Source organism: Pelophylax lessonae (assembly GCF_965119305.1).
Source record: "Pelophylax lessonae genome assembly, chromosome: 13".
In the NCBI taxonomy this organism is placed as follows: Eukaryota; Metazoa; Chordata; class Amphibia; order Anura; family Ranidae; genus Pelophylax; species Pelophylax lessonae.
Window position 1 is genome coordinate 109,762,049 of NC_138780.1, and position 23,312 is coordinate 109,785,360.

General features: G+C 43.1%; 1 protein-coding gene across 2 annotated transcripts in view; it reads right to left on the reverse strand.

Moving 5' to 3' along the window:
- Positions 1 to 23,312, reverse strand: part of LOC309569437 (formin-like) — a 673,199-nt gene that overhangs the window by 253,019 nt on the left and 396,868 nt on the right. For both annotated transcript variants that reach the window (XM_082275263.1, XM_082275264.1), the window contains one exon: positions 4,641 to 4,728. In XM_082275263.1, coding sequence (XP_082131389.1) covers positions 4,641 to 4,728 — 88 coding nt within the window. The remainder of the gene's footprint in view (positions 1 to 4,640; positions 4,729 to 23,312) is intronic.

Consider the following 23,312-nt stretch of genomic DNA (forward strand, 5'->3'; position numbering starts at 1 on the left):
CTCCGAAGTAGAGATACCGCTGATGACCTTCGTATATAGGAATGTGCAGATACGCGTCCTTTAAGTCGATGGAGGCTAGGAAATCCCCTGGACTCAACAATGCCACCACTGACCGAATGGATTCCATCCGGAATTTCTGTACTCTCACAAAGCGGTTCAAAGACCGTAGGCCCAGAATCGGAAGCACTTTGCCCTCTTTTCTGGGCATCGTGAACAGATTGGAATAAAAACCGCGAAACCTGTTCGGCTGAGGGACTGGCACAATGACTCCTTGGGCGAGATCTTGCAACCGCCCACCTGGAGCTCTTATAAATGATCGGGAGTCAGATGGAGATTTGATTGATAGAACCTGTCTGCGGGGGGAGATCGAAACTCGATCTTGTACCCTGAACGAATCAGTTTGTGAACCCACCTAGCCTGAATTCGGGACAACCAGGGTTCCTGAAAGCAACGCAGACGTTCCCCCACCACTGAAACGGGTGAGGGCGTCCCTTCATGAAGAGGCAGACTGGACCGCCGAACCGGCCTGACCGGCCTTGGGCTTAATGGACCATGGTTTCTTGTGACTACTTGAGGTCTTGATGGGTTTTCCTTTATCCTCTGCCCCGAAGGCACGAAAGGACCCACGATGAGCCTTGAAAGAAGGAGCCCCGTCTAGCGCGGGGAGATTTTCCCTTAGAGCCTTGGGGCAAAAGGGTACCCTTACCCCCGTAAGCCCCTTGATCAACTCATCCAGAGTGTCCCCAAAAAGATGACTACCCACATAAGGGACATCAGACACAGTCTTTTTGGAAGCATGGTCAGCCGACCAACTCTTCAGTCAAATAATGCAGCAGATCGCAACCCCAACCGCAGACAACCGTGCGACCAAAGGTACATCACGGCTTGGGTCACTTGATCCACTATGTCAAGGGCAACCGGAGAGGCCGACTCCGCCACCAAGGTACGCCAAAGCACCCTGGACCATTCTGTGACCGCTTGAGAGACCATCACCGAAGCAAACACAGGTTTGAGCAGGGAGCCTGCTACCAAATACATGTGGCGGGAAAGCGTCTCCACACGCCTATCTGCCAGATCATTGAACACCGGGGAGTCCTCCACGGGCATCAAGGTGGATTTATAAAACCTAGAAACAGTGTGTTCCACCTTAGGTGACACTGTCCAACGATTGTCTACAGGATCCGCAAAGGGATAAAGGTATTTAAACCGCTTAGGCACCACCAGCATATGCTTGATGCAACGCCATTGGTCGTTCACTGTTTCGTGAAACTCCTCAGGGCAGGTGAAAACCTGACCCGACTTCTGGGCTTTGCAAAACCCGAAGGCAACCCGCTTACCTGAATGGGAGGGCTAAGCGTCAAGATTTAAAGTCTCCTTAATGGAGCTAATAAGTGCCATCACTGTGGCACGTTCTTGCGCCGCCATTGAGGAAGACTCTTCCTCCTCCCCATCTGAATGTGAAGACTGGGACCCCTCAGGGGGGACCTTGTCCATGGCAACCAAATCAGGCTCAGAGTCAGAAGACTGAGATGGCTTCGGCCATTTTTGGGAAGTGCGTTCAGACATCAGCAGATCCACTTTGGACGCCAAAGTCGCAAGAGCAGCAGATAATAAGGCCATGGAAGAGGATTCAGGGGTTCCTGAAGCACCAACTAGGTCTGCGGGGAGTCTGCTATCCTGGGACTCCCTTTTTGCAATAAAATTTTTTTTGAGACGCTGGCCCTTTAAAACGGCGGTTCCCGCGGTCCCACACCGCAAAACTGCACCGCCCGTGGAGACCCCTCAGAAACATCTATAGCCACAAGAAGAAACAGTTTTTGCAGGAAAATGTCGAAAAAACTGTTAAAATCACCCCACAGTGTACTTACCAACCGCTCACACGCTGCTGCAGTGAAGAGAAGAGAAAAGAGGAAGTGACCTCACGCACTAGAGACCTATGCCCATCCTGAGCCACAGAATCATGGTGCCTGATAGAAACCTATGGAGAGGAAGCACTGGCAAAATGGTCGCTGCCCTTACTAGGCGGTCGCCCACAGCAAAAATGGTGCCCGAACCGGGCCATCCGCGCCAAAATGGCTGCTGCCCACACAAAGAGGCCTAAACAGCCTGCCCTCACCCAAAATGGCGGCCATGCGAACGGCCCCAAATAAAGTAAAAAACACACAAGCTGGCCACCACAGGGAATCCCAGAGAGAGTAACCCCGGGATGAAGAAAGCCCTCCACACCCCCCAGCCATAGCGGTGTTCACCGCAGAGTGCTCTCAGCAGGGGCAGGGAGGAAGGGGGGCCGCACCAAACGGCCAGGAAGGGGATACCACAAAAGCCACCTTGTACTGCCATCCCCTAAGAGTGGGCCCACAGAACACCCCTCAAGATAATAGTAATAGGGACACATGGGTAATATCACTCACCAGTCCAAAGAATGTGGGCACCGCTCTGATACGGAACACCTCCCACCCTGAGTAGGGGTGCCGTCAGCCAGGAAGGATGCTAGCAACATACGGGAGATCTGGTGTTGAGACATCCCGGCGAAGATGGGTCTCCGCATGCTCGTCCCCGTCCTAAGGGGCACTGTCGTTGCGAGGCCTGGGCGCACCAATGACCTGCGACGCTCGTTGGCAGGCTGGGACTCCATAAAGGATCTATATTATTCAGTGCAAGGCCCAGCTCTGCTGTCGCTTGTAGTCCTCCAGGAATTCCCCTGACAAACTAGCGATAGTGAGTGAAGAGAAAAAATAAGATAGCTATTTTCAAAGAAAAAAAAATGTTTTCAAGAAAAAAAAAAACAAAGAAACACTAGGTCACAGCTGGGAAGAACTAGCCTACTCCTGACACTAGGCAGCAAAAAAATTAAGGACAGTAGTAACTTTCAGGATAATGGCTGAGGGACGGCCCCCCTGGAGGTGTGTCTAAGTGTAGAAAGTTTTTATTAACCTTTCAAACTGCCTAGCTTGCTCCTGCGGAGGGTGCCATTACCCACTCGTGAAGGCTTAAGGAGAGGCTGTGACTGTCGGAGGACGTAAGAGAAATTGCTTTTAACAATTCTCCCCACCGCTGCACCAGTGTCACCACAAGCACGCCAAATATCTATAGCAGAGAGAGGGAGCTGATTAGCACCCACAGGGACTCACCACTACCTCCTCAGATGCAGAGCCAGAGAGCCAAACTGCACGCCGTGCGTGATCAAAGAGAAAGAGGAAGTACAGGAACTGCTACTAGAGGCCCACAGTCGATTCACAGCTCCATAGGCTTCAAAAGCATGGCCGCCGTTTGATAGCATTAGGAAACTACAAGAAAATGGCTGCTGGACTACATAAAACATGGCCGCCAAATTTACATGCAGTCATCCACGCCCACGTGGCTCCCGGAATGCCCAGGTACACTTGGAAAGTAAGGGGGGACCCCCCCAAAAAAAACGCATTTTGCGCAGCCGGCCGAGCACCCCCGGCCCCCAGCACCTTCTTGACACCCCCCAACAGAAAAAACAGGCATGGCAGCCCGGGGGGGGGGGGGAGCTAGGTATGGGTGAATGGGGGGTGGTCTGCAGAGGCACCCTGATAGTGAGGGGGAGTGACATGAGGGAAGGAAGGGCATTTGAGGGTCCGACCAAACCAAGGAGGGGACCACATCCACTTAAAAAAAAAAAAAAAACACCAGAAGGCAGGTGGGACACTACTCACCACACCTTGGGACTGGGCAGGCATTGCTCTAGGCAGGCCACCGCACCATCCAGAAATGTGGGTGCTGCCAGCCAGAGGCACACTGCGACTCAGGTTGTGACCAGGGAATTTAACTCGCAGGCCAGCCCTCGTCCAGTGGGGCTATGTCGCAGCCAACCTAGCGCAAAGCTAAGGTCGGGTCACGCTCGCTGGCAAGACTTGGAAGACTGTAAGGATCTAGGATATCCAGTCTGTCGCCCAGTCCAGCAGTTGATTTGGTTCTCTCAGGAACATAATTGATTGTAGTTCTCACAGGAACAGAAAATAAAAAGAAAAAATTCAGTTTAAAAAGGAAAAAAATGCTAGGATCAGAGATCCCAGCAAGGAACTAGGCCCTCACTCCTGACTATGCAGAAAAAAACAGAAGACCTATAGCAGGAAGTTAAAGTACATCCCCTGGGACTGCCCTATAGGCATAGCCAAACTTTTTTCCGCCAAGTGTCCTACTCCTGTAGGGCACAGCATAAACCCAAGGGTCAAGAAAATCTGTAGCTGTGTCCGTCAATGAACAAAAGAGAAAAGATCATTTTGAAATCGATGCCAAAATGTCTCAAAAAAGTTGGGACAGGGCCAGCTTTATCACAGTTTAGCATCCCCTCCTTTTTTGGGAGATTAATGTTGTCCCAATCTTGCCTGATGTGTGTTTCTAACTGCTCAACAGTCCTCCTTTGTCATAGGTTTTCGTTTCAAGGTGTGCCAAAAATTTTCATTTGGTAAAGGATTTGGACTGCAAGTAGGCCAGTTAAGCACCCGGACTCTTCTACTACTACAAAGCCATGCATGTTTTATGTAGATTTTACATAGCGTCCCAACTTTTTTGGAATTGGGGTTGTGTGTGTAATATGCACACACATGCATGAATGCAGAACCCCATGCCCCAACAGTTCGGTAACAATATATGTTATGCGTAATGCTGCTTACCTTGCTGTATATCCTTCATATCTAAATGTAAACTTGATATTAGAATGCCTACAGCTTGTGATCTCTTAGCATCCAACAGCTTAATAATCTGTAAGTGAGAGCAAAGAATAAAGTAATGAGATCTACATTTATTTTACGCTATAAGCAGTCACAAAAATTGATTTATTGATACGTTAATCACTTACACATCAATGGTGTCAACATATTTCAGAATGTTTTAGAAAGAATACTGAACATAGGAAATCACATTGTAATCCCTCTAAACTCCAAGGAACTTTTCACACTACAGTGCAACTGCTTTCACATAGCAGCGCTTCTAAAACGCACTATGCGTTAAAACAGAGCGTTTTAAATGCATTGCAGCATATATGCGTGAATAGCTGGCTGTTGAGGATGCTGTTGGGCACCTGCTAACAACTGGCTATTCATTCGTTGTCAAGGATGCTGACAGTGCTGTTAAGGAGCCGAAACCGGTTAGTGTCCTTAACAGCAAGTGATAATGCCTCCCCAAGTCTCCTTGGAGGTCAACATGCTCCAGCTCCATTTGTGCAAGAGCAATGCTACCACCGGAGGGGGAAGGAGCCAGAAAGACAGAGGGCGGGTCAGCCTGGAGCATTGGTTCCAAGAATAAGATGAGGAGAGGGGGTGGCCAGATCAGAGGAGCTGGATGGCTAATATTGATTGCAAAACTCCCACCCCACCCCACCCCAGCAGGAGATGGGGAGAATACGAGGTTGTTTACATATCTGCTGATTGTTAAGGAAGCCGGCATGTGCCAGATCCTTAATCAACTATTCACCGATTGTTAAGGATGCCCGATCCTTAACAACCAGCATCTTTGTGCCCAGTGGCCACAAAAACACACCTAAAACACCCTGGGTGCGTTTCCAGTGCATTTTAGGTGTGTTTCCAATTGACTGAAATGAAGGTGCATCTTTGGTGAACTTTTGAAAAGCGCACCAAAGATGCTGCATGCAGGAATTATATTTAAAGGGAAATGCTTTTGATGTACATTGTATTTTTGTCATGCTGGAAATGTGCTTTCTAGTGCAGCAAAAACACAGATGTGAAAGGGCCCTAATACAGCCATACACTGCACACATGCCTAGGATGGAAGGCAATTACTGGGATCATCTAGATCAGGGCTTCCCAAACTTTTTTGGGTCGAGACCCAATTCTTTATACAGTTATTTTTTGGGACCCACTTGCTTGTAATTGAATATTGTAAAGTGCTACAGAATTTGTTGGCACTATATAAATGCAAATAATAATAATAGTAATGCATATTTTAAAGGGAGGGGGATGTTAAATTAAAAATACCAATTTACTACTTTTCGATTTATTATTGAATACACTTGCGGTAGTGAGGGGTCATAAACCTGTGGCATATAAGCGGAGTTGTAAGTAATCAGCACCCTCATAGACAGTATAAGGCAGGCAGAGGACAGAAATCGACCACCCCAGAACAGTGACCTGCAGGTTATATGGCACTCACCCTCCTTCCTCTCCCAGCGGTCCACAGTGAAGGTGAAGCCCCTGTTTGCCCTCTCCAGGGCCCAGCACACCTCACCCAGAGTCTCCATGATGAGGAGCTCTATACCGGTCTTGGTGTCCTAGCTCTTCTCCTTCCGATTCCCTACTGGCGTCACAGAAGCTGCCATGAACTCCTGACACCACTGGGCCACCTGGTCCTCCTATGACACCGAGGCTGCCGCCTCTGCCCGCTATAGCTAAGAGAATCTCGCCACCAGTCTAGCCACCACCACTGCCACCAGAAGGACCGAGGAGCTGGCTCTGCACCCCATGAACATATCCTAAATAACAGCCTAGATACGTACTTACTGATGCAAGTATCCTCCTCGCTGGAAATGCAGACCAGCCTCCGTCCTGAATATATCACAATTTGACTGCTCTGGCTCTCTGTAATTTGCATGGGCTCACACAGCACAATTTATGTGGGCCCACTCTCAGTGATCTCTGGCTCAGTGTGACCCACTCAAATGCAGCTTGCGACCCACCAGTGGGTCCCGACCCACAGTTTGGGAACTCCTGATCTAGATCTCTTAATACCATGTAAGGATAATTTGTGCTAGTTCGCTTTAGTAGGGGTTAAATACCGTATTTTCCGGCGTATAAGACGACTGGGCGTATAAGACGACCCCCCTAATTTTCAAGTTAAAATATAGGTTTTGGGCTATACTCGCCATATAAGACTACCCCCCTTCCGAAGCAAGGCAACACCATTGAAAAACATCAGATTTCTCATAATATCTCCAAGGTACCCTAAGTATTACCAGTAGATATAATCTCAAGACGCTGGCTGTGTGGGAATCCTGTACCGGTATACCGTATGTACCGTAGCTTTGGCTACATAAATTATACCACGCTGAGCCAATCACAGTGAGCAATGTATTCTATTATTGAATGCAAAGTCTTGGCAGTTACTCCGTCAATCCGAGCAGGCTTTGCATTCAATAATAGAATACATCACTCTCCCTGATTGGCTCAGCATGGTACACTGTATGTAGCCGAAGTTACGGTACATACGGTATACCAGTACAGGATTCCCACACAGCCAGCGTCTTGAGAGATTACATCTACCGGTAATACTTATACCTAGGTTACCTTGGAGATATTATACTCTGCGTATAAGACGACCCCCCATTTTTGGAGGATTTTTTTGAGGTTCAAAAGTAGTCTTATACGCCAGAAAATACAGTATTTATTTTCTTTGGCTAAAAAAATTAAATGGAAAATACATTTTCCTCATTTTTTGTTTTTATTGTTTCTGATTTTACCATCAATCTCTTCCTTGGCAAACCACCATCATTTTGACATTCATGTTTTGTACACACCAGGAGGTACGTCCTAGAGTGTGCACTTTTCTGCACGTTCCCACGCATCACGTTATGTGCATGAAAGGCAAAAAAAAGGTGCCAGCATGACTTAAAATCATGCTGCATCAAAACCCATGGCACTGCAGTACCATGCATTTTGGCGGCTGTGAATGCATACGTGTTTGCTAGATGTGCATGCATCTGAAAAAGGCAGCATGCATTTTTGGAGTGCGAGGAAAAAGGCAATTTTACACATGCAAGCCCAAAGTGGAGGGAATTTCTGGGGAATAGAGCAGCAATTCGAATCCTTCACCACTCTCTCCAACAAAAACTAAAGAAAACTTTTGGCTGGACATGCACTTAGACCTCCAATAAAACATCAAATGTGTAGCAGTATATGTACAAGGTCTTATATGTACAAGGTCTAATACAAACACTAGATAAAATGCGCTCCATCTAACTGGTTTTAATATGAACTAATGTGACCAAAGTTATGCAGAACTCCAGCCTTACTTGACTTGAATACAAGTCTTTTTCTGTTGTACAGGCTCCTCTACTGTATGGAAAATGCTTAGTCTGATCTCATTACACACTCTGAGCTTCTCCCCATTTCTTTTAGAAGCAGTTTGCATTTACACGTGAAGGTGACCAATAGAGCCCTCCTCATTTCCTGGTTGTAGGACATTAGTCTAAATCTGATCCAGGTCCCAGGCCTTTAATTTATTGGATGTTAGTTCTTTAACGAAGATGCTAAGCATCCCATGTGGGCCTTACCTAGGGTAGAATGCAAATCCAGTCTGCTTAAAATACCCATTTATCAAGGCATTATGATATTTGCATAACTACTCCCAAGAGCCAGACCCCTGATTGCATTAGGGCTGAGGGCCCTTAATTGGAGAACTGAGGAAGAGTGCAGTGATGTTTTCAGGAAGCTATGTACCCAGCACCTTGCAGGCTCCTCTCACCAGCTATGATCTGCCTGTACAGCTTAGAGAAGCACAGGTATCAAGTGCCAACATCACTGGGTATAAAATAAGGTATGCAAAGGTAAAGGAAAAGTAAATTGTAGAGGTACACACAGAAAGGACTGGGGTAGCGGTTTTCAGGTAAGACTGTTTAAAACATGCAAAATAACAGTCGCGATTGGTACAATCTGTGTGCCTTTCCAAAACAATATAAACTAATTACATTTAGAAAAAATGCCTATGAATTGAAATGTCATGGATACAGCAAATCTTTATCTACTTTAAGCATACCAAAATTAAAAGTCACTTAACCCCTTCATGACCAAGCCTTTTTATGACATTTGTTGCTTACAAATTAAAATTTGTTTTTTTTGCTAGAAAATTAGAACCCTTAAACATTTTATATATATATATATATATTTTTTTTTTAGCAGAGATCCTAGAGAATAAAAGGTTAATCGTTGCAATATTTTATGTCACACTGTATTTGCGCAACAGTATTTCAAATGCAATTTTCATGGTAGAAATACCTTTTATGAATTAAAAAAATAAAACCCAATTTTTGTTGTGTAAAATGTTACGCAGAGTAAACAGATACCCAACATGTCACGCTTTAAAATTGTGCACACTTGTGGAATGGTGACAAACTACGGTACCTAAAAATCCCCATAGGCGATGCTTTAAAAATGTTAACGGTTACCTGTTTAGAGTTACAGAGGAGGTCTTGTGATGGAATTATTGCTCTCGCTCGAATGATCACGGCAATAACTCACATATGTGGTTTGAACAATGTTTACATATGTGGGCACGACTTACAGATTTATTCGCTTCTGGGCACAAGCTCAAGAGGGACGGGGCACTTTAATTTTTTCTTTTCTTATTTTATTTTTTACTGCCCCTTTAAACTTTTTTTTGATCACTTATTGCTGTCACAAGGAAGGTAAACATCCCTTGTGACACTAATAGGCAGTGACAGGTACTCTTTATGGAGGGATCAGGTGTCCAAAAGACCCCAAATCCCTCCTTTGCACTTAAAAGCATTCAAAAGGCCAAGTTTGGCGGTTTTGAATACGGTCATTTTATTAAAAAATCTGGCACCGTTTAGGCTCCAGTAACCGGAAGTGATATCATTACATCGCTTCCGGGTTACTAGATTTTAGATCAAAGCCAAATACAGCTTTGTTCAGGTCTTCGGTCAGCTGGCAGATATGTTGACTGCTCACTAGGGCCAGACCCAGGCGAGCTGCAGAAGACCCCCCCCCCCCCGCTGCTTGTAATAACAGCCGAGCAGATGACTATCTGCATCTATTATTACAAGAAAGCCAACCATCGGCTCTAAAAAACGGCACTGGGGTGATGCCTCTAGCTGCAGGCATCATCCCGGTAGAACCCCTTGAAGCCGAGGCCGCATATTTGCATTTCATCGGCAGGAAGGGGTTAAAACTGTCGGAACTGTCTGACTGGGTTTGATAAAGAGTAACAAGGTTGAAGTACCTTCCTGAATACTACTACAAAACTGCTCGCTCCAGTACCGACCATGTGACCAGAATTCTAGGTATTTGGTCACACAAACACAAATGGTGGGCATGATCATCCACCCAAACGTCTACAGAAATAACATTAGAAAACACCTAGGCTTTTAACCATGACAGACGCAGAGTAGAATTTTGCACTAGAACAAACAGAGCATTTCTATTGATCTCCATTTATCCAGTCCATGCAAGATAATATTCATAAAGTTAACATCTCTCTATAGGTCCATTTTGACCAACATTAAAACAATTTTTTTTTGCAAAAAGTTAAAGTGCTCATACCATCCAGTGACAAAGGCTAAACTGCCATTCTAAGAAAACCTTCCATAAGTTGAGGCTACCTTTGCTCATCTCCTTCAGATCATACAGACTTTTTTTTTCTTCCAATTGTACATAATAAAATCAAATTATGGCATAAACAAGATGATTTGGGTACAAGCAATGTATTGTACTGATGTTTTCAGAGTGTTTTGAAAGACTGTGCACCTTTAAACAAATCAAAGATTTGAAAGTAACTCCTTTTGTATTCTCTGTGGTTCTATATGTATATTGGTTTCTATAGCAGCACCAGCTCTAGAAATGCATTTTTTGGGTGTGCCCCCCAACCCTTTATTTGTTACACATTGAGTCCTGACCAGACTCCTGGGGTGGAGCACCCCACTCTCCCACACCAGTACTTCATTATCAGTATGCACTAGTAAGTAGTTATAGGAGTCCCTTTATAGTGCAGTTTAAGCAGTGATTTCTGCAGCTACCACATTTCTCCCATATAAGGAGTAAGTATCTTCCATGGTTAAGAGAAGTGGGATTTAACTTTCATTTTATGGATAGTGTAGGATCCACTAAAATGCGGTACTTTGATGCAGTGGTGGGCTTAAGCAAAGTATGGCCATATGGAGTGACTAAATGCCCATATTTACTCCTTAATATCAGGTGTTTTTAGGTAGCCTTGTAAGATTTGAAAGTAACTTCTTTTGTAGGTGTGTGCTATTCTCTGTGGTTCTATATTTAAACAAATAAAGGTTCATTGTCTGTTAACATCCAAATGAAGGGAAAGGAAAGATCACAAACTATGTCTACTAAAAGTTACATGCTTTCTTTCTTTTATTGGCCCAGGACTAGGGATGATCGAACGGTTCGGGTCGACCATCGGTTCGACCCGAACATTGGGTGTTCGAGGTTCGGCCGAATTTAGAACTTTTTGCCCAAAAAGTTCGGAATTCGGCAACCAGAACCGACCAAAATGCAATGGTTCAGGAAATGGGCTTTAAAAGCCTGTGATTGGACCAGAACCATTAGCAAAAGCCAATTGAGGGGGCAGGAGAATGCTAGTAATGTGATTGGAGTGACTAGGGGGTCCCTAGGCCAATCATTAGTGAATACGCCCCCTGTATATAAGATAGCCCCCGCCAAATTCCTAGCATTGTAATACAGGACATTGAAGAGAGTGGAAGCAGTTCTGTTAATTTTACTTTAAAAGTGTAATTTAGCATTTATTAGTGTGAGGAAAGGGATATCTAGTGTAGTTAGGGTGCTTTTTTACACTTTAGTTAGATGCAAAAATTTAGTTTCTGTAGGGAAAGTGTGAAGTGTCAGGGTGACCGTAATGTAGTGTAGGGTTAACTGACTGTTATGGCAGGGTGACCAAACCCTTCCATATCAGGGTGACCGTAATGTAGTGTAGGGTGAACTGACAGTGACTTCTATGGCAGGGTGACCAAACCCTTCCATATCAGGGTGACCTCTATAGAGAAAAGCTAGTTTCTCTCAAGTCACTTTCGCTGCAGTAATATGACTTCGCCCCTGTCAGCTTGCTTTTTGGCTGCAGGCGTCTATAGTGATTTTTTGAGCACATGTTTGGAGTCAGGCATGACATCTGAACGTGTGTATAGGGGGTATATATACACACCCATGTATGTATATATACACCTGCACATATATAGGTGTGAAAGGAGCAGAAAAAACTACTTGCGCTAATGAAATAATTAACACCAATATAGTGACGCTCCTATCACACCTATATATGTCTAGGTGTATATATACATATAAGTATGTGTGTATATACACCCGTATACACAAGTTCAGATGTTTTGCCTGCCTCCAAAGAACCCAAAAAAATGCCCAAAAAAACGCTAGCGTCAAAAAAAAAACGCCCAGGTGTGTTGTTGCAGGCATTTTTTTGGGGTTTTTGGAGGCAGGCAAAACATCTGAACTTGTGTATACGGGTATATATACACCCAAACTTATATGTATATACACACCTAGACATATATAGGTGTGATAGTAGCAGAAATATATGCTTGCACTAATGAAATCGTTTACACTAATATGGTTTGGCTCCTATAACACCTATATATGTCTAAGTGTAAAATACATATAAGTATGTGTGTGTACACAAGTTCAGATGTTTTGCCTGCCACCAAAAACCCCAAAAAAATGCCTGCAACAACACACCTGGGCGTTTTTTTTTTTTTGACGCTAGCGTTTTTTTGGGCATTTTTTGGGGGTTTTTGGAGGCAGGCAAAACATCTGAACTTGTGTATACGGGTGTATATACACACATACTTATATGTATATACACACCTAGACATATATAGGTGTGATAGTAGCAGAAATATATGCTTGCACTAATGAAATCATTTACACTAATATGGTTACGCTCCTATAACACCTATATATGTCTAAGTGTAAAATACATATAAGTATGTGTGTGTACACAAGTTCAGATGTTTTGCCTGCCTCCAAAAACCCCAAAAATACCTGCAACAACACACCTAGGCGGTTTTTTTTTGACGCTAGCGTTTTTTTGGGCGTTTTTTGGGGATCTTTGGAGGCAGGCAAAACATCTGAACTTGTGTATAGTGGTATATATATATGCCCAAAAAAACGCTTGCTACTAAACCGGCAAGGTGTGAAAAGCGAGAAGCCACTAACCTGTTCTATAAGTGACAAAATACAAACAATCTTTTTTTATGGTTCTGGACATGCTACAGAGCTGAAACCTCACAGGTACACTTTTTAGACACCCCAGATACTAAATCCAAAGAAATTTGTTCTTTTTTTTTAATTTTTTTTTTTTTAATTTTTCCAATAATTGGCTCTCTATCAAAAATTTTTAAGAACTTTTTTTTGTGTGATTAATAGTCCCTGGGGTATGACCCAGAACCTTAGGCACTTTTTAGGGGCATTTATTGGGTTTTAGGGCTTCAAAATGTTTTTTTTTGATTACCGAAGTTCGGGTCCCATTGATTTCAATGGGGTTCTGAAATCCGGGCCGAACATTCGGGAAGTTCGGATGTTCTGGCCGAACCGAACTTTTGAAAAGTTCGATCATCCCTACCCAGGACATGTGTGTTCTCTTTGACAAAGCACTGAGTACAGTGGGAAAAGAGGCAAATCTTTTTGTCCTTGAGGCTTACAAGTGCACTTAATAGGATATCCACCATATTTTATTTATATATCTCTGTTATGAGAGTCTAATATAGTTACCTCTAAAGTCCCAACCATTCCTCAAGGGGGGTTTTTGTTAAATAAATCCACCATATTGTGACCTCTAGGGGTATATTTGGATGAACATATGATGATGGACTTCTATATTTTACATAACAATTTGACAGCAGGTTTTCTTTTGGCTTTTCTATTGCTTTGGAATTATCCTTAGTGGAACATGTTTGGTAACAAAAGCCATTCAGGGGTTAAAATCTAAAGTATATAGGAAATCTCTGATTAAAGTGAAAAGCACATACCATAACATTTGAATATTACTACAATTAAACTAGCAATGAAAGATCAGTGATTTGACCAGACTCTGAAAAGCAAGGGGTTGATTTACTAAAGGCAAAAAGGCTCTGCAGATTGCAAGGAAATTTTCCCCAGAGCTACGTGAATGGTAAAACTGATGACTTCCCATCATTCAATCACATGAATGCAAAAAATCTATTGTTTAAATTTCCTTGGGTTGTCCCCAAAAAAGAAATGGAGGGGAAATCTTCCAATGGGGACACTAGTTCTAATAACCTGGTGGGCTCCCAAGGAAACCCCTTCATTTGCAGGGATTTCCTCTCATTTCCAGTTTGGCTATGGGTCATGAAGTGAAGGGAAATTTCCACAATGAGACACACATGGCAATTAATCCTTTCTTTCTCTATCCAAAATGCAAAGAAAAAAGTTTTGACTATAGTTCTACTTTAAATAAAAGGAAGTTATAAGGGTCAGCAAGGTCCTCTGGTATAGTCTTATCCACGTGTCAAACAAGGCTCTCGTTGGCCCAGGGCTTTTTTGCAGCTGGAGCATGGCGTGTTACGCCAACTCTTGCTCTCGCCCTTGGCTCCTTCCCTCTGTACATACCGCACTCCCTGAACTCTGCACACAACACGCTCCTGGAATTATTTGCCCCTTTGGAGTCCTCCCACTGTTAGTGTATTTGACTACACTCACCGTTCGATGTGTCTGAACTCCTGCACCTATTTTCTGAGAAGAAAAAAACCCTGGATAAATTCATATAGTCATACAGATATAACTGGCCCTTTTTCAAGGCAACCACGATGCAGATGCAACCCGCACAGAAATGGAGTTGGACACCCCTGGTCTAAGCCAAAAATAAAGAGAATTAAGAGGCATGGATTCTGGAGAAAGTAATCAATACAAATTATCCACTTCCATACCGCGTCATGTAAAATGACGTCGGCAAAGTGGTTGTGAGGATCCGGGCCGCCGTCATATGACGTCGCCCGGATCTCCCCTCTACTGCGCGCCCCCGGGGGCGCGCAGCGCGGCGATCGGGGGTGAGGCTCGTCCCTCGGACATAGCCCATCCCTGATCAAGGTAAACAGTCAATAGAAATTGGCTGTTTACCACGTGATCGGCTGTGTCAATCACAGCCGATCACATGAGCGGCTCCAGCACGAGCCGCTCGTTCTCTCTGCAATGCGCGCCCCCGGGGGCGCGCAGAGCAGCGATCGGGTACGAGGCTCGTCCCTCGGACTGAGTCGATCCCCAATCTAGGTAAAGAGCCAATGAAATTGGCTCTTTACCACGTGACCGGCTGTGTCCAATCACAGCCGGTCACAAATGTCAACAGAGAACACGGTAACTAGCTGTCACCGTGTTCTCCTCCTCACACACTGATCCTGTGTGAGGAAGAGATTGTGGTAACAGCTAGTTACCAAGTACAGTGCACCCCAAACACACTGATTGCCCCCCCCCCCCAATAAAGAGCACCTGTCACTAGCCCATCAAAGTACCCGAGTACCTGTCACCAGCCCATCAGGTACTCAGATGACAGGTACTCGGGTACTCTGATGGGCTGGTGACAGGTATTTGGGTACTCTGATGACGGGTACTCGGGTACTCTGATGACGGGTACTCGGGTACTCTGATGACAGGTACTCGGGTACTCTGATGACAGGTACTCGGGTACTCTGATGACAGGTACTCGGGTACTCTGATGACAGGTACTCGGGTACTTTGAGTACCTGTCAATGGAGTACCCGTCATCAGAGTACCTGAGTACCTGTCACCTACCCATCAGAGTACCCGAGTACCTTCAACCTGCTCAATAGAGTACCTGACGCCTGAAGTACCCGAGTACTTGCCGCCTGCTCATCAGTACCCATCACTACTGATCATCAGTACCCATCAGTACAGTATCACCTATCAGTATCAGTACTACTCATCAGTACTTATCACCTGCCTGTCACCTGCCCATCAGAGTATCCGAGTACCTGTCACCTGCCTATCGGAGTACTCGATTACCTGCCACTTGCTCATCAGTACCAGAGTACCTGTCACCTGCCCAACAAAGTACCCGAGTACCTATCACCCTTCATACAGCCACCATGTCCAAGTCCAAAAAGGTTTATATACGTCCTCCGTTTAAACCTAAATACCGGTGTTATGGCAGCAGATAGCTGCCATAACCCTGGTATTTTTTTAAACGGTGGACGGTTGGCTTTCCGATAAGGGTGGTCCCAGTGGCGGATTCGCCGTGGGATCACCCTTCCGGGATGGCGGAAGAGGCGCCCCCCCCCTCCCGCCACGTTCCGGTCCTTTTCCTCGCTTACCGGACCCGCCGGCAGCGGGGAAAACGATCCGGTCCCAGATCCTCACAGACAGGATGTCGAGTGAGGGCAAACTTGCCCTCACTTGACTCTATGGTCTTGGAGGACCGGAGCTACGGAAAATGTTGTTGCCTAGCAACCGGTTTAAAGGTCCTTTTTTTTTTTTTTCATTTTATATAATAATTTTTTTTTTTTCTATCTTTTAGTGTACTTGTGAGATCTGAGGACTTTTTGACCCCAGATCTCACAAAAAAGAGGTCTGTCGTGCCTATTTCTATTACGAGAAATGTTTACATTCCTTTTAATAGAAATAAAAATGATCAATTTTTTTTTTTTAAACGGTGTAAAAATAAAAAATAAATAAAATAAATAGTAAAAAAAAAAAAAAAAAATTAAAGCGCCCTGTCCCCGTGAGCTCGCGCGCAGAAGCGAACGCATACAGAAACCCCGCCCACATATGTAAACGGTGTTCAAACCACACATGTGAGGTATCGCCGCGATCGATCGAGCAAGGGGAATAATTTGAGCCCTAGACCTCCTCTGTAACTCAAAGATGGCAACCTGTAGAAATTTTTAAATTGTCGCCTATGGGGATTTTTAAGTACCAAAGTTTGTCGCCATTCCGTGAGCGTGCGCAATTTTGAAACATGACATGTTGGGTATCTATTTACTCGGCGTAACATTATCTTTCACATGGAAAAAAATTGGGCTAACTTTACTGGTTTCTTATTTTTTAATTAAAAAAAGTGAATTTTTTCAGAAAAAATTCGTTTGGAAGACCGCTGCGCAAATACGGTGTGATAAAAAATATTGCAATAATCTCCATTTTATTCTCTAGGGTCTCTGCTAAAAAAAATATATAATGTTTGGGGGTTCTAAGCAGTTTTCTAGCAAAACAACTGATTTTAGCTTGTAAACACCAAATGTCAAAAATAGGCCTAGGCAAGTGGCTAGGATGCATGATGGTGCGCCTTGGATTTTGGGCCCCTCTATATGGCTAGGCTGTGAAAAAGTCTCACACATGTGGTATTGCCATACTCAGGAGGAGTGGCAGAATGTATTTTGGGGTGTCATTTTTGCTGTGTACATGCTATGTGTTAGGAATATCCTATAAATTGACAACTTTGTGTAAAAAAAAAAAAAGTTTTCATTTTTTCCCCACATTTTCCAAAAATCTGTGGAAAAAAATGATATGTTCAAACGACCCATAATGCCTCATAGAATATACGTTGGAGTGTTTGCTTTCCAAAATGGGGTCATTTTGTGGACTTTTCCATTGTATTGGTGCTCTAGGGCCTTGAAAAGTGTGATAGGTAGTAAGAAAGTTTTATGTGTATTTATGCTCCTAGAACGCCTGAAGGTGCTTCTTGGACGTGGAGTCTCTTTTTGTGGCCAGGCTGTGTAAAAATCTCACACATGTGGTATCGCCATACTCGGAAGGAGTAGCAGAATGTATTTTTGGGTGCAATTTTTGCTGTGTACATGCTATGTGTTAGAAATAGCTTATAAATTGACAACTTTGTGGGAAAAAAAAGAAAAAAAAAATTTTTCTCTTCATTTTCCCAAGAATTGTGGGAAAAAATTACAACTTCAAAAAACCCACCATGCCTCTTACTAAATACCTTGGACTGTCTACTTTTCAAAAAGGGGTCATTTGGGCGGTATTTGTACTGTCCTGACATTTCAGGGCCTCAAAAAAGGAGATAGGCCGTCAGTACATCTGGTGTGATCAATTTTCAGTAATTGGTACCATAGCTTCTAGACTCAATAACTTTCACACAGACTAAATAATATACACTAATTTGGGTTAATTTTACCAGAGACATGTAGCAGTATACATTTTGGCCCAAATGTATGAAGAAAAATAAATTTTTTGCAAAATTTTATAATTGAAACTAAAAAAAAGTTTTTTTTTTTTTCAAAATTTTTGCTCTTTTTTTGCATATGTCACGAAAAAAAAACCCCAGTTGTGATCAAATACCACCAAAAGAAAGCTCTATTTGTGTGAAAAAAATGATAAAAATTTTGTTTGGTTACAGTGTAGCATGATTGAGCAATTGTCATTCAAAGTGTGAGAGTGCTGAAAGCTGAAAATTGGTCTGGGCAGGAAGGGTGTCTAACTGCTCTGTATGGAAGTGGTTATGGATGTAGAATGGATGCACTTGGTTTAACTAACGAAATTGTAGGAACACAGCTTTCAGTTTGACAGCTGAATTTTACATTTTGAGGCAGGAGCTACGATAGTGGATCCTGTGTGAATAAGCTATTTACAAAGCAATGTCTGTAAGCGTTAAACGTGGGTACCGCTCTGTGACAGGAAGCCTCCCACTCTGGGTGGGGGTGCCGTCAGCCGAACAGGACGCTAGCAACACACAGCATACCGCAGTTGAGACATCCCAGCGAAGTAGCCACTTCGCAGGCATTGTCCCTGAGGACAGGAACAGGTCGTTTGCGAGGCCTGGGTGTACGCATAGCCTGCTAACGGTCGATGGCAGGCTGGGATTCCGTAAGGCTCTAGGACAACCAGTGCGATTCCCAGCTCCGCAAACGCTGTAGTCTTCCGAAGTCCGACTAAGGGCAGGAACAAATAAAAAGCTTTAAGTGTAAAGAAAAATCACTTTTGCAGAAATAAAAATTAATAAGAAGAAAAGGCTGAGACTGCAGCCCCAGCCAAGGGAAGCCTGCCTACTCCTTACTAGGCAAAAAGACAAACTGAATTGGGAATGCTGCTAGCAGGGGGTATTGGATCAGAGGGACAGCCCCCTGTAGGTGTGTCTATGCAAAGTTTTTGTGAATGTTTCTACCAAAATCTTCTGCCTAGCTTACTCCTGTGGATAAGACCAATACCCAGTAGTGAAGACTGTATGAGTGGGCGGCGACTGTCAGAGGACGTAAGAGAAATGTATTTTACCAACTGCTATATTGTTGCTATACATGTTCATAAACGCTTTTTATGTGCAGATGAAAAAATACCTAGGATGTAAAATAAGTTTGATAGCCTCATCACAACAGAACATTTATTTTAACTTCCCTTACATGACTTGTTCTGTTGAGTCAGGCAGCCACTATATTAGCTTTTATTCATATTAAAAAAAGTAGACTAGCCTAAAATTCCAGGACTGGGAGTTATCTTGATTGGTTTCACTACAACTAAAAATGGAATGAAGTCACTACAAACCAATGAAGTTGAAAAGATCAATTAACCTGGATTTTAAATGTCTATTAACAAATAAAAATGAAATAAAATTAAGCTGTGATCTTGTTAACACAGGCCAGTTTAAATTAAAAAACGTCCTTGCAGATCTCTAGAAATCACATTTTAAATTAGTATTAGGTTCCAGTTCTTTGAAAAAGTATTTACCCCTTGAAATTTTCAATATTTTGTCATGTTACAAGCAAAAACTTAAATGTATTTTATTGGGATTTTATGTGATAGACCAACACAAAGTGGCACATAATTGTAAAATGGAAGGAAAATGATAAATGGTTTTCAGAAGGTTTTACAAATACCTGAAAAAAGTGGCGTGCATTTGTATTCAGCCTCCTTTACTCTGATAACCCTAACTAAAATCAAGTGGAACCAATTGCCTTCAGAAGTCATCCAATTAGTAAAGGCCACTTGTGTGTCATTTATTCTCAGTATAAATACAGCTGTTCTGTTAAGCTCTCAGAGGTATGTTCAAGGACCTTAGAGAACAAACAGCATCATGAAGGCCAAGTAACACACCAGACAGGTCAGGGATAAAGTTGTGGAGAAATTTAGAGCAGGTTTAGGTTATAAACAAATATCCCAAGCTTTGAACATCTCACAGAGCACTGTTCAATCCATTACCTGAAAATGGAAATAGTATGGCACAACTACAAACCTACCAAGACACAGATATCCAACTAAACTGACAAGCCAGACAAGGAGAGCATTAATCAGAAAAGCAGCCAAGAGACCCATGGTAACTCTGGAGGAGCTGCAGAGATCCACAGCTCAGGTAGGAGAATCTGTCCACAGGACAACTATTAGTCATGCACTCCACAAATCTGGCATTTATGGAAGAGTGGCAAGAAGAAAGCCATTCTTAAAAGAAAGCCATAAGTGGTCCAATTTGCAGTTTGCAAGAAGCCATGAGTGGGACACCGCAAAAGTGTAAAAAAGTGCTCTGGTCAGATGAGACCAACATTTTACTTTTTGGCCTAAAAACAAAAACACTAGGTGTGGCAGAAAACGAACACTGCACATCACCCAGAACGCACCATCCCCACCGTGAAACAGCATCATGATGTGGAGATTCTTCTCTTCAGCACGGATGAGGAAGCTGGTCAGCGTTGATAGGAAGCTAAATGGAGCCAAATACAGGGCAATCTTAGACGAAAACCTGTTAGAGTCTGTGAAAGACTTGAGACTGGGGCAGAGGTTCACCTTCCACCAGGATGACCTTAAAGCTACAACTAGAGCTACAATGGAATGGTTTAGATCAAAGCATATTCATGTGTTAGAATGGCCCACTCAAAGTCCAGACCTAAATCCAAATCTGTGGCAAGACTGGAAACTTGCTGTTTACAGATGCTCTCCGTCCAATCAGCAGATCTTGAGCTATTTTGCAAAGAAGAATGGGCAAAAATTTCACTCTCTAGATGTGCCAAGTTGGTAGAGACCTACCCAAAAAGACTTGCAGCTGTATTTGCGGCAAAAGGTGGTTCTACAAAGTATTGACTCAGGGGGGCTTAATACAAATGCACACCACACTTTTCAGTTTACTTTTTCATTTTCCTTCCACTTCATAATTATGTGCCACTTTGTGTTGGTTTATCACATAAAATCCCAATAAAATACATTTAGGTTTTTGGTTGTAACCTGACAAAATGTGGAAAATGTCAAGGGGTATGAATACTTTTTCAAGGCACCGTAAAATTGAGTAATTTGATTATGATCTGTAAGTACAAAGGTTTTGTCTTTTATTAGGATGGGTTTCCTATAACACAAATTATGTCCTTCACTAACGTGGCACACTGGTGGGAAAAAAGTGCAGGGCACAGGTATAAGAAAGAGCAGGGAAGAAAAGACAAATGAGTAAGTAGGAAAGACAATGGTGGGAGTAAGAACGAACAGCATAATTAGGTATGTAACCTCTAATAACAAAGCTGTAAGGTGCCAACAAACCTTTGGTGGCAGTCTGTTGCATAAGTGCTCAACAAATGGCTATTTAAAGTGTAAGTTCACCTTTTGTATCATGCTACATCTGTGCTTCCTCTGTGAACAAAGAGAAAGAAGAGAGCTGCTGCAGACAGGCACAGTGTTGGATCGAGATAGGACTCAGGTCAGTATACAGGGGTGTGAGGAAGCAATACAATTACTGGGACATTTTTTAACTTAATGCAGGGAATGCATTAGGGTAACAAATGTTGAGACTTTACAACCACTAAGAGCGAGGCTCTGCCAACTGGCAATATGTATACATGAAGCTGGGGGGTTGTTACAATTCCTGATTTACACACTTGTTCAGGGTTAAGCAATAATGGGATCATGCCAAATTAATGTTATTGTAAAATATATTATCAACATTAACAAAGAAAGGTATCCACATGAAGTGTCGCTGTGATATAAAGCTATATTTAAAAAAAAAACTATATTTAAAAAAAAAAAGGAACACAAGAAGTAGGGGTCCTATTTAAAATTTAAGCAACTGGGAGCAGAGACATGCAAACAGTCCCCTACCTGAAAATTCCCAAAGTACACTAAAGACGTAGTGCTTCAGGAACAAAAGACTACCATGTCTTCACCAAGAGACAGCAACAAAAATGTGAGTTTTTGCTTTAATAAAGGAAAATGCCCACTAAACCTTCTCAAAAGAAAAAAACACAGTTTTAGAAATGGGAGCAGTTGGAATTTTTAAGCATGGCCAACTAACAATTTCACCTATATTTCTTCCTAGGAGAGCGTAAAGTATTTGTGAATCTAGTAGCTTTGCAATATCAAATCTTCCACAAATTATGTGCCTTTCCCTACCCCTAATTGGGGGAAATCAAGAGCACATAACAAAGGTAAATACTATGTTGTGTATGCTCTTGCATTATAGAGCTAAAATGGCAGGCTATGTCCTACAATGAAGGCTTGTCCTCAACAAAGGCCTTAAAAAGCAACATAATGGGAGGATTATCAAGTGCGAAATAGTAGGTACTAGTACTTCTCCCATGTGTGTTCTTAACCTATTCAGTAGTAAAAAGGCTCTAACAGAAGTGGTGAGACAATCCTGTACAAAGTGTGCCAGTGGTGAATGGGTAAACATCTGTAAAAGCAGGAACTTTCAGAGGAAATGAAAGGGAGGGAAAATATATCTGAGTGATAAACACCCCACACCCAAAATCCTTTTATTCTAAATATTTAAGAAGTCCACGTAACGCTCAGCCAAGAAGTTCTAGTCTCTAAATACAAATACACATGGTCACAATTACTTATGAGACTGGGCCCTCTGGGAAAGAAAACTGAAGCATTAACGCTCTACTGTCCAGACAGAGCTATGCAATACTAACTACTGTGGTGCCAGGCTAGATCAGCAACTAGAAAAACCCTCTGTCCATGTCCATCCAGTTTTCTCACATGACATACCTGCGTTTTTTTTTTCTTCTAAGCACATAGTATTGATAAGGCAGTTTCAGAGTTACATCCTAAAATAAATGGATTTTTGTAAGAACTTACCGTAAAATCCTTTTCTCTTAAGCTCATTGACAGACGTAGTCTTCTTGATTCTCAAGAGCTGGGTTATGTTGTCTCCGCAGGAGTAGGACTAGGCAGAATGACAAAACGTTCTGGCTCCACCCTAGGGGCAGTCCCTGAGGGTATATCCTCCCTCTCTCTGCTACAGGGAATCAGTTCTGTTTAAAGCAGTACAGAGAATTTAACCCAACCCAACTCAATGATAGAGGGGCGGGTACTACGTCTGTCAATGAGCTTAAGAGAAAAGGATTTTACGGTAAGTTCTTACAAAAATCCATTTTTCTCTATCGCTCATTGACAGACGTAGTCTTCTTGATTCTCAAGAGCTGGGACATCCAGAAGCAGTGCCACAAATGAGGGGTGGGATTGACAAAATCAAATCCAATCTAGAAGGCCCAACCGGTGCCAAACTAGAAGTTTTAAAGGCTCATTATAAACAAAGAATGAGGCTAAAGAAAAAATTTTCCAACGGAAAAAACCCTCGAGGTAGACCACTGGTCTCCTCAAATTGCGGCCTGCAAAACCTTGCGGCCAAATGAGTCATCAGACGATGCCATTACATCAATTTTATAA